Source organism: Procambarus clarkii, chromosome 24 (genome assembly GCF_040958095.1).
Source record: "Procambarus clarkii isolate CNS0578487 chromosome 24, FALCON_Pclarkii_2.0, whole genome shotgun sequence".
Classification (NCBI taxonomy): Eukaryota; Metazoa; Arthropoda; class Malacostraca; order Decapoda; family Cambaridae; genus Procambarus; species Procambarus clarkii.
The window spans coordinates 22,469,849-22,481,333 of NC_091173.1; the positions used below are offsets into that span (position 1 = coordinate 22,469,849).

Sequence of the window (11,485 nt, forward strand, 5' to 3'; positions counted from 1 at the left end):
AGTTATTGTGCACCCCATACTCTTCCTGTGAGTGGTAGTTATTGTGCACCCCATACTCTTCCTGTGAGCGGTAGTTATTGTGCACCCCATACTCTTCCTGTGAGTGGTAGTTATTGTGCACCCCATACTCTTCCTGTGAGTGGTAGTTATTGTGCAACCCATACTCTTCCTGTGAGTGGTAGTTATTGTGCACCCTATACTCTTCCTGTGAGCGTTAGTTATTGTGCACCCCATACTCTTCCTGTGAGTGGAAGAGTATGGTGTGCAGTACACATACTCCTCACTCACAGGAGGAGTATGGGGTGCACAACAAACTAAACAATGAAGCACAATTACATCATTGTATGTAATTGAATTTAAAAATAAATCCAATAGTTCACAGACTACACTACCAGTAATTTTTAATAAATGGAGAAATGTCAGTTCTGCTGATGCACTCCAACAAGAGTGTCTGATGCACTCCAACAAGAGTGTCTGATGCACTCCAACAAGAGTGTCTGATGCACTCCAACAAGAGTGTCTGATGCACTCCAACAAGAGTGTCTGATGCACTCCAACAAGAGTGTCTGATGCACTCCAACAAGAGTGTCTGATTTGCTCCACTCCACATATACCTTATACATCAGCCGCACACTCCACATATACCTTATACATCAGCCGCACACTCCACATATACCTTATACATCAGCCGCACACTCCACATATACCTTATACATCAGCCGCACACTCCACATATACCTTATACATCAGCCGCACACTCCACATATACCTTATACATCAGCCGCACACTCCACATATACCTTATACATCAGCCGCACACTCCACATATACCTTATACATCAGCCGCACACTCCACATATACCTTATACATCAGCCGCACACTCCACATATACCTTATACATCAGCCGCACACTCCACATATACCTTATACATCAGCCGCACACTCCACATATACCTTATACATCAGCCGCACACTCCACATATACCTTATACATCAGCCGCACACTCCACATATACCTTATACATCAGCCGCACACTCCACATATACCTTATACATCAGCCGCACACTCCACATATACCTTATACATCAGCCGCACACTCCACATATACCTTATACATCAGCCGCACACTCCACATATACCTTATACATCAGCCGCACACTCCACATATACCTTATACATCAGCCGCACACTCCACATATACCTTATACATCAGCCGCACACTCCACATATACCTTATACATCAGCCGCACACTCCACATATACCTTATACATCAGCCGCACACTCCACATATACCTTATACATCAGCCGCACACTCCACATATACCTTATACATCAGCCGCACACTCCACATATACCTTATACATCAGCCGCACACTCCACATATACCTTATACATCAGCCGCACACTCCACATATACCTTATACATCAGCCGCACACTCCACATATACCTTATACATCAGCCGCACACTCCACATATACCTTATACATCTGCCGCACATTTTATGTTCTCACCTGGTTTTTAGTCAGAGTTGATTTGTTTTTGTATTGAGGCTCGTATTTTCTCCCCTGATTCCATGTATGACTTGCCATCCTCTGAGATTGAAATATTTGGTGAACTTATAACTAGTTTTGATCTACACTGTGTAATCTTTCATGTAGAATTGTGCAGCAGCAAAGTGCTGTGTATATCTAAGCTTGTGAATAATAATAAAAAACATAGCTCTGCTATTCAACAAATCTCAAATACCTTCCCTGATATCCTTCAAAACACACGAGTAACGCCAGTTCATAAAGCAGGCAATCCAGCAGACATAAACAATTACAGACCAAAATCATATCAACCTATATTATCAAAAATATTTTAAAAAATTCTGTATAAACAGCTCTACTCCTACCTCGTAAAATTCAACATACTAAATCCCTGTCAGTTTGGCTTCTGCTCCCAAAACAGTACCAATGATGTAATTATTAGTCTGCTTGATATAATCTACTCAGCCCTTGACAAAAATGAGTTTCCAATCGGAATCTTCATTGACCTGATAAAGGCCTTTGATACTGTTAACCACAACTCCCTCTTACTTAAACTCCACCATTATGGAATCCGAGGCCTTGCCCTAGACTATATCCGATCCTATCTTAGTGACAGACACCAATATGTAGCCATCAATGATATAATCTCTCCTACTCTACCATTAACCGTAGGGGTGCCACAGGGCAGCATCCTAGAACCTCTCCTATTTCTTATATACATCAATGATTTGCCAAATATTTCTAACATTCTTAAACCTATATTATTTGCTGGCAATACTACCCTCAACTATTCTGACCCCAACCCACACACACTAAATAATATTGTCAACAGTGAATTAATAAAAGTCCACTCATGAATGTCAACCAACAAACTTACACTAAACATAAAAAAGACGCACACGAGTCGTGCTTTTGGGATACCCAATCGACTTTCCCCTGGATCCAATACTAGAACACAAGCAAATCCTGAATGCAGAACAATGTCGCACAAAAGTAGACAAGGCAGCGACACGTCAGGTTCTAATGACCGTCATGGGACATGTGCCAGAAACATTCAATCTTGGAAATTGGGGAACATACCGACAGAGACCATACGTCCCGGGACCCCTGTGCTGCTTCAGGTGTCAGAAATACGGCCACCATCAATCACGCAGCACCGGACAGGAGAGATGCGGAGTGTGCAGTCTGAGACATCCAACCAAAGACTGCATAGCCAAGCACAAGGCAAACCAGACCACAACAGCCAAATGTTCAAATTGTGGAGGCAAACATCATGCCTGGAGCACAACCTGCTCTGCACGGAAAGAAAAAGTGCAGACAGCTCAGGCCAGGATAAACACACAGATCAGCACTACATACACCAACACCAACGTCTGGAACACTCGTGCACAGCCACAACACACACACACTCTCACAGAGCAAAACTTCCCGAATCTATTAATTCTGAATCAGAAAATACACAAAAGTGCTGCAGAAATACAGCAATTGCAAAAGAGCAAAAAACAATTACTTTCGGAATCAAGACAACAGATATACAGTTTTACCCCCGAGGTCCAGCTGAAAAACATGGTGAAGATCATGGCAGAGACCATTATCAATTGCCTACAGATGACGCAGAACGCCTCACAGCAACAGACTCAAGAAATCACTTGTGTGATAATGGACAAGATCGTGCAGCAGACCACAGTTACACAAGACATAGACAGTCTGAGACAAGACGGAGCACAAGAGGACAAACAACGCAACATGGACATACAGACTACCAACAACAGTCGGGTAGTCCAGACACCAGAACATCAACATTTACAACAGCAACTGCAAGAAGCAGTGACCACCCAAGATCAACAGAATCTTACAACACAAGAGTCAGACAACAACAGCCAATACAGTCTGATATGCAAACACCAACCAACAAAGACGTATTGAACAGCAGAGATGCACAGGTTCCAACAACACAAGAAACAGCCACGAGCAATCAATGCAGTCCGACATGCAGCAATACAACAACAAAGTGATGGACCACAGTTATGCACAGGTTCCAACAATGCCGGGGATGACCACGAGCAATCAATGCAGTCCGACATGCAGCAATACCAACAGCAAAGTGATGGACCACAGTTATGCACAGGTTCCAACAATGCCGGGGATGACCACGAGCAATCAATGCAGTCCGACATGCAACAATACCAACAGCAAAGTGATGGACCACAGTTATGCACAGGTTCCAACAATGCCGGGGATGACCACGAGCAATCAATGCAGTCCGACATGCAGCAACACGACTTGCGAGGTGGAGAATATAGAGGTCGATCCCGAAGAGGAGTTCTGGTAGAACAGGCAACACCAACCGTAACCGTCGTCTGGCCATTACGAATACTGCAGTGGAACATACAAGGTCTTGGGAATAAAAACCACACACTTCAGGAGGCTGCAATCAGCACGAAAGCAGATATAATCGTTTTGGAAGAAACTCTTTTCCCCGCCACGAAATCCTTCAGATTAGCTGGATATCAGCACTATGTTATACCGTATGAGCAGGGGAGACAAAGAGGGTTAATGACCCTAGTCAGGAACACCTTACCCAGCAAGAAAATAGACCCAGTTTCATGTGGGGATGGAGTAGAGGTATTAGCAGTAACAGTGAATATGGTTAATATTGAGCTCCTCATATACAACGTCTACAAGCCCCCTAGACGTAAACTAGAAGCAGAGGCAGTGCTTGCCTTGGCCACGCTGGAAAATGTAATTATTGCTGGGGATTTTAATGCTCATCAACAAGAGTTAGGTGCGACTGGGCCAGCCAATGCAGATGGGCGCCATTTAGCTGCAGCTCTGCGAGAAGTACCTGAGATTACACTTCTCAACACTGGGGAACCCACTCACATTCTAGGAGGTTCCCTTGATCTTACATTAATCTCAACAGTACTCAAGCATCAGGCGAAGTGGGAAGTAGACCCGGTGATCACCAGTGACCACTATACTACTGTCACAACACTAAACATAGAACGACCTCCTACACCACCTGCACAACCTAGGTGGAATTTAAGAAAGGCCAATTGGAATATATACCAAGAGGAACTTGAAAAATGGTATACAACATACACGCCACCTGAGGATTTGAACATACACGAGACCAATCTGCAGGAAGCCATTGCAGCTGCTGCAAACAAAGCTATTCCAATCATTATCACAGGAAACACAAAACGAAAGAACTATTGGTTCTATAGTAATGAAATTAAAGAACAGAACCACAGAGTCAACATCTTCAGAAAACATCTCAAGAGAAACCCCACACCAGAAGGAAGAAGTCTGCTAAGAGCGGTGATATCTGAAGCAAGACGAGTTTCTAGAGAAGTAAAGGAGGCAAGATGGTTTGAGTGGTGTCAAACTCTAAATGAACATAGTAGTCTTGGCAAGATATGGAGTCAGATTAAAACTATATCAGGTCGACCAGCCCGACCACAGGCATGTGTTCAACCATTGCAGGAGGCTGAGAGACTTGCTCTCCAATTTGCAGAAAGAACAGCTTTATATAAGCTTCCTGCAATGGTCCGAAGGCAGCAAGAACAATTAAAACAAGAGAGGATGACAGTCATTCATGAGAGCATAGCTATAAATGACGAATGTGACTGTCCCTTCACCACACAAGAACTAATCAGAACCAAAAAAGGTGTTAAGGACACTGCACCAGGTGCTGATAACATTACATACTCAATGGTAGCACATGCAGGTCCTGCTGGAGAACAAGGAATATTGGACGTCATCAATGCATCTTGGCAGCAAGGCAAACTACCAACCTCTTGGAAGAAAGCAGACATCATACCGATTCCTAAGCCGAAAGAACCTGTCAATTACAGACCCATTTCATTAACATCATGCATTAGTAAAACTGCAGAACGGATGGTCTTAAATAGGCTACTGTGGAAGACTGGAGACCTGCATAACACATATTTGGCTTCACTAGAGGAGTAGGTACTGCCAACTGCATAGCAACATTACTAGGAACAGTTAACTCGGGTCCAGCTATAGTGATCTTCCTTGATCTAGAAAAAGCATTCGAACTTGCAAGCCCGCAAGCAATTTTACACACCTTTGTGTGTAAAAAAAAAAGCAGTTGGACTTCAGCGGCCGGATCATCATCAGCTGGAACATCTTCGGCTGAAACACGCCAACTGGAACATCGGCAGTTGGAACATCGCAGCTGAAACATCTTCAGCTGGACACTGCCAGAACGGCTGCAGGAGGATCATCAGCTGGAACCTCACCAGCCGGAAAATCAGCATCTGGAACATCTTCGGCTGGAATACCGCCAGCTGGAACATCAGTTGCTGGAACCTCATCAGCCGAAACATTAGCAGCTGAAACATCCGCGGCTGGAACATCCTCAGCTGGAACACCGGCAGCTGGGACATCAGCTGCTGAATCATCGGCTGGAACCTCATCAGCCGGAACATCAGCAGCTGGAACGACCTCGGCTGGAACACCGCCAGCTGGACCATCAGCTGCTGGATTATCGGCTGGAACCACATCAGCCGGAACATCAGCAGCTGGAACATCGGCGACTGGAACAACTTCAGCTGGAACATCAGCTGCTGGATTATCGGCTGGAACCTCATCAGCTGGAACATCAGCAGCTGGAACATCGGCGGCTGGAACAACTTCAGCTGGAATACCGCCAGCCGGAACATCAGCAGCTGGAACATCGGCGACTGGAACAACTTCAGCTGGAACATCAGCTGCTGGATCATCGGCTGGAACCTCATCAGCGGAAACATCAGCAGCTGGAACATCAGCTGCTGGAACCTCATCAGCTGATACATCAGCAGCTGGAACATCAGCGGCTGGAACATCCTCTGCTGTAACACCGCCAACTGGGACATCAGCCGCTGGATTATCGGCTGGAACCCCATCAGCCGGTACATCAGCGGCTGGACAACGCCAGCTGGGAACCCCATCAGCCGAACACCGCCGGCTGGAACACCGGCAGCTGGACTTCAACGGCCGGAAACCCAACCCAATTGGAAACTGAGCCCATAAATGTTAAAGGCAATCCCGTAATAATGAATTAGCGCATAAAAGTAAACTGAACATGAACCTTGATAATAAGAGTTAGCATTAAAATAATATAATATAAACAATGTCAAAAGGCCCCAGACATCACTCGGTACCCCTACTCAAATCTCTGAATATGTTAGACATTAAGTCACTGCACATTCTCTCATGTGTATTATACATATATAAAACGCTGAACTGTAATGCCAATCCTGACCTCAAAAGCTTCATTGAAGGTTGTAACAGAACCCATGAGCACCACACCAGAAACAAATACCGTTTTGATATTCCAAGAGTACGACTTAATCAAACTAGAAATGCTCTACAAATCAAGGGGCCCAGAATGTGGAATGACCTTCCCAACCATGTTAAAGACTGTACCTCTCTCAACCAGTTTAAGATAAAAACGAAGCACTACCTAATAAATTCCCTGTAACCTACCTTACCCCTCTATTGTCAACCCATGTCTGTTTTTTTAAACACCGCTGTTTGTCGACCTAATTGTATTTATGCTGCTTTTTCTGCCATGTTCCCCCCTTTTTTATTTTTATTTTCATTTGTTCTCAACACATTTTATACTTTAATCTCAATTAGTATTAAGTTTCAGTCTTTAATGTTTTTCCTGCCTGAAACGCTTTGCGTAATAGTGGCTTTAGGCATTGTATGTACTAGCTCTATCTATAAATCTATCAATTTTTGTATAACCTCTTGTATGTATGTACTTTACCTGAATAAACATTTATTTATTTATTTATAAAAACGGCGATGAGCCACTGGAAGTAAGTTGCAAATAGTACGTAGCATGCCAAACTGTAAAACAATATATGCTCGAAATAAGACTGAAAATAACTGTAGAGTATGTATTAATATTAATAATATAGTAAATAATACCATAATAATTATAGCACCAAGGCTGATTAGGGAGGGAATAATAGAGACTTAAATAAAGCTTTAGAGGAATCAAATGAAGCACAAATTACTCCCTCCATAGTACTAGGACGCAGGACAAAGAGCCAAGACCAGTACGGGCCCCCCGCTGGAGCAAGAGCGAAGAACAGCGTTGCCCCCAGGAACAGTGCGTTGGCGAAGGAGGGGACCCGAGGAGCTCTTCCAACTGTCGTCCGCCAGCTAAGGGGCGTAAAACTGATGGGCCCTGCTAAGGGCTTAACTGTCGGGCCCAGCTAAAGGGCTTAACTGTCGGGCCTAGGTAAGGGGCTTAGCTGTCGGGCCCAGCTAAGGGGCTTAACTGTCGGGCTCGGCTAAAGGCTCAACTGGCGTTCCCAGCTAAGGGGCAAAGAAAGCCGAGCCCAGCTAAGGGCATAGCAAGCCGGTCCCAGCTAAGGAGCATAAAGTGAAGTGGCCCTGCCGGGGCAATATAACTGAGGAGGCCCCAGCCAGGGCTTAACTGAAGAGGCCCCAGCCAGGGCTTAACTGAAGAGGCCCAGCCAGGGCTTAACTGAAGAGGCCCAGCCAGGGCTTAACTGAAGAGGCCCAGCCAGGAGCGGAACTGAAGTGGCCCAGCCAGGGCTTAACTGAAGAGGCCCAGCCAGGGCTTAACTGAAGAGGCCCAGCCAGGAGCGGAACTGAAGTGGCCCAGCCAGGAGCATAAAACTGAAGAGGTCCACCCAGGGCGTATAACTGGAGAGGCCCTAGCCAGGGCAGAACTGAAGCGGCCCTGCCAGGAGCCTAATACTGAAGAAGTGTTTTCGTATAACCAGCCAGTGGCCATATAACTGAAGAAGAGATTCAAAACCACAACCAGGAGCACATAGATGGAGAGGCCCCAGCCAGGGCGTATAACTTAAGAGGGGCCCCAGCCAGGGCGTATAACTTAAGAGGGGCCCCAGCCCGGGGCAGAGGAAACTGAAGCGCCCCCAATCTGGGCATGAAACTGAAGTCGCCCACTCTGAGGCATAATAAACTGCAGTGGCTCACGCTGGGACATAGGGAAGCTGAAGTGACTCACTCTGGGCATAAAAAGCTAAGGTGGCTCACCCTGGCCCAAAATAAACTGAAGTGGCTCACGCTGGACATAGATAAGCTAAAGAGGTATCCTGGGACATAGTAAGCTAAAGTGGCTCACCCTGGGACATAAGTACTGGAGTGGCCCACGCTGGGACATAGTAAACTGAAGTGGCCCACGCTGGGACATAGTAAACTGAAGTGGCCCACGCTGGGACATAGTAAACTGAAGTGGCCCACCCTGGGACATAGTAAACTGAAGTGGCCCCGACCTGGGGCATCAGAAACTGAAGTGGCCCCGACCTGGGGCATCAGAAACTGAAGTGGCCCCGACCTGGGGCATCAGAAACTGAAGTGGCCCCAACCTGGGGCATCAGAAACTGAAGTGGCCCCGACCTGGGGCATCAGAAACTGAAGTGGCCCCGACCTGGGGCATCAGAAACTGAAGTGGCCCCGACCTGGGGCATAATAATCTGAAGTGGGCCCCATCCTGGGGCATAATAATCTGAAGTGGGCCCCATCCTGGGGCATAATAATCTGAAGTGGGCCCCATCCTGGGGCATAATAATCTGAAGTGGGCCCCATCCTGGGGCATAATAATCTGAAGTGGGCCCCATCCTGGGGCATAATAATCTGAAGTGGGCCCCATCCAGGGGCATAATAATCTGAAGTGGGCCCCATCCTGGGGCACAATAGATGAAGTGGCCCCGTCCTGGGACATAATAAACGAAGTGGCCCCGGCCCATGGGCATAATAGACGAAGTGGCCCCATCCTGGGACATAATAAACGAAGTGATCCCGTCCTGGGACATAATAAACGAAGTGGCCCCGTCCTGGGGCACAATAGATGAAGTGGCCCACCCCGGGGCATAGTAAACTGAAGTGGCCCTCGCTGGGACATAAGTAAGCTGAAATGGTCTACCCAAAGACATAATACCTGAAATGACCCAGCCTAGGACAGTAAAACGGAGTGGCCGGGCCTGGGGCTAGCAGGCTGAGGTGGCCACGTGGGCGTAGGGAAGCGCCCGTGTCAGGGAAACGGAAGTGGCCCAGCCTGGGCATAAGACTGCGGGGAAGTGGCCCTGCCAGGGGCTTAGAGAAACTGCGGGGCCCCACATAGAGCATGGAGGAGCAGAGTAGGCCCATAAGCCGAGAATAGAGCCCGCAGGCTTGGAAAAAGAGCTCGTGGGCCTGGAAAGAGCACGAAGGCCCGGAATAGAGTCCGCAGGCCTGGAAAAAAAGCTCGTGGGCCTGGAAAGAGCACGAAGACCCGGAATAGGGCCCTAGGCCTGGAAGAGGGCCCGCAGGCCGGGATAGAGCCCGTAGGGTGAGAATGGAGCCCTTAGTGGAATAGAGCCCATGGCCTGGTGTAAAGCCCGTAGGACTGTAAAGGAGCTCATATGCCCGGAATGGAGCCCGCAGGCCTGGGGCAGAGCCAGCGTGCCTGGAATAGAGCCCTTAGGTCCAGAAGAGAGCCAGGTGGCTGGGGAAGGAGCCCGTAGGCCAAGAAAACGAACCCGCACACCCCCACTCCCTGTAACACTGTAAAGGTGTTTGGTTTAGTTGTATTTAAAATACATAGAGATACATGAGTCACAGACAGGGATTTGAGAAGGCGCCAGTTTGGTCGGCCTGAAACTCACACCTCTAAGAGTTAATGACCACCAAGTGACCTGAGGTCAGATAATGCGAATTTCACCTTGCTTCTGCTAATCTTATAATTGGAGCCTGGTAGCCTTCAAACATGCCGACGTTTAAGGAGTGGCTTGGTAGAGTGCCTGAGGCTATCTACTTGTGGGCGGAGTTAGTTACTAGGTTCCCCAATATATACTCGGAGAGCAGAGCATAGGGTGAGAGAGGAATAGCAGACGAGCCTGCAGAGAGCAGAGAAGACGGCCTAGCCAGGGAGGCTGTCGGCCGGCAGGGCGGGACAGTCTCTGTCAACTACAGACCCCCCCCCCCTCTCAATCCAGCTATAGGCAGACACTTGGTGAGTACTAAGGTACTCACCAAGTGCTAAGGTACTTGTCTAAGGTACTTGAGTCTAAGTGTCAAGTGTCTAAGGTACTTGTCGTAGTCCATGCGTAACAGGATGGTGGAAGAGCGTCGGCGCTGGGCACACGCCAAACCATTTTGTATGTGAAGTGGCTGTGGAAGGCGGCGAAACAGAGGTCGCCAAGTCCATGGGCACGCATTTAAGTACCCCCGCTCGGCTCGTTGCGCACACAGCTTAGACAGTTAGACGCAACTCTTAGAATTACGTTTTCTTCTCACAGAAAACCCAACGCTTTTGTGAAAAGCAAAGGCTATTTATGTTCCAAACTCCACTCTCCTCTCACTGTACTATGCACTAATCTGTCCCAATCTTTCATATGGTATCTGTGCATGGGGCTCAACCTTTTCAAACTACCTCAAGCCCATCATCACTCAACAAAAATTTGCAATCAGAACAATAACAAACTCGGCTTTCAAACAACACTCAGGACCCCCCCCCCCTCCCCGTTTCAATCCCTAAACATGCTAAACATAAACTCACTTGTTAGGATTAAGTACTACAGACGTTAAGTGTAGCATGTATAGAGCAGATGCTCGTATGTTCATAATCTTGTAAATAGTAAGTTATGTAAGGTATACCTGTGACGTCTTTGTTGTTGTTGTTGTTGTTGTTGACAATAAACCATGTGTACGAAGATTGTTTCTCTTCCGGCCTACACTTAACAGTGGCGACGAGGATTATTAACTGCCAACAAAAGCACCCTTAACATTGACAAAACTTTCTATATTTTGTTTGGTAATAAATCCTCAAATGAAACTAATCTAAGAATAAACAATATACAAATCAGTAGTAAAGTTGATGGTAAATTCCTTGGTGTCCTCATCGATAACAAGCTGAATTTCCAGGGACACATTCTAAATATAGCAAAAGAAGTTTCAAAAA

General features: G+C 46.8%; 1 protein-coding gene across 1 annotated transcript in view; it reads right to left on the bottom strand.

Moving 5' to 3' along the window:
• LOC138367977 (collagen alpha-2(IV) chain-like) overlaps positions 1-10,629 on the bottom strand; it is a 16,722-nt gene extending 6,093 nt beyond the window's left edge. The window contains exons 1-2 of the mRNA XM_069330266.1: positions 10,573-10,629; positions 5,756-6,558 (exon numbers count right to left, since the gene is read on the bottom strand). Coding sequence (XP_069186367.1) covers positions 5,756-6,558; positions 10,573-10,629 — 860 coding nt within the window. The remainder of the gene's footprint in view (positions 1-5,755; positions 6,559-10,572) is intronic.
• Positions 10,630-11,485: the final 856 nt, after the last annotated feature.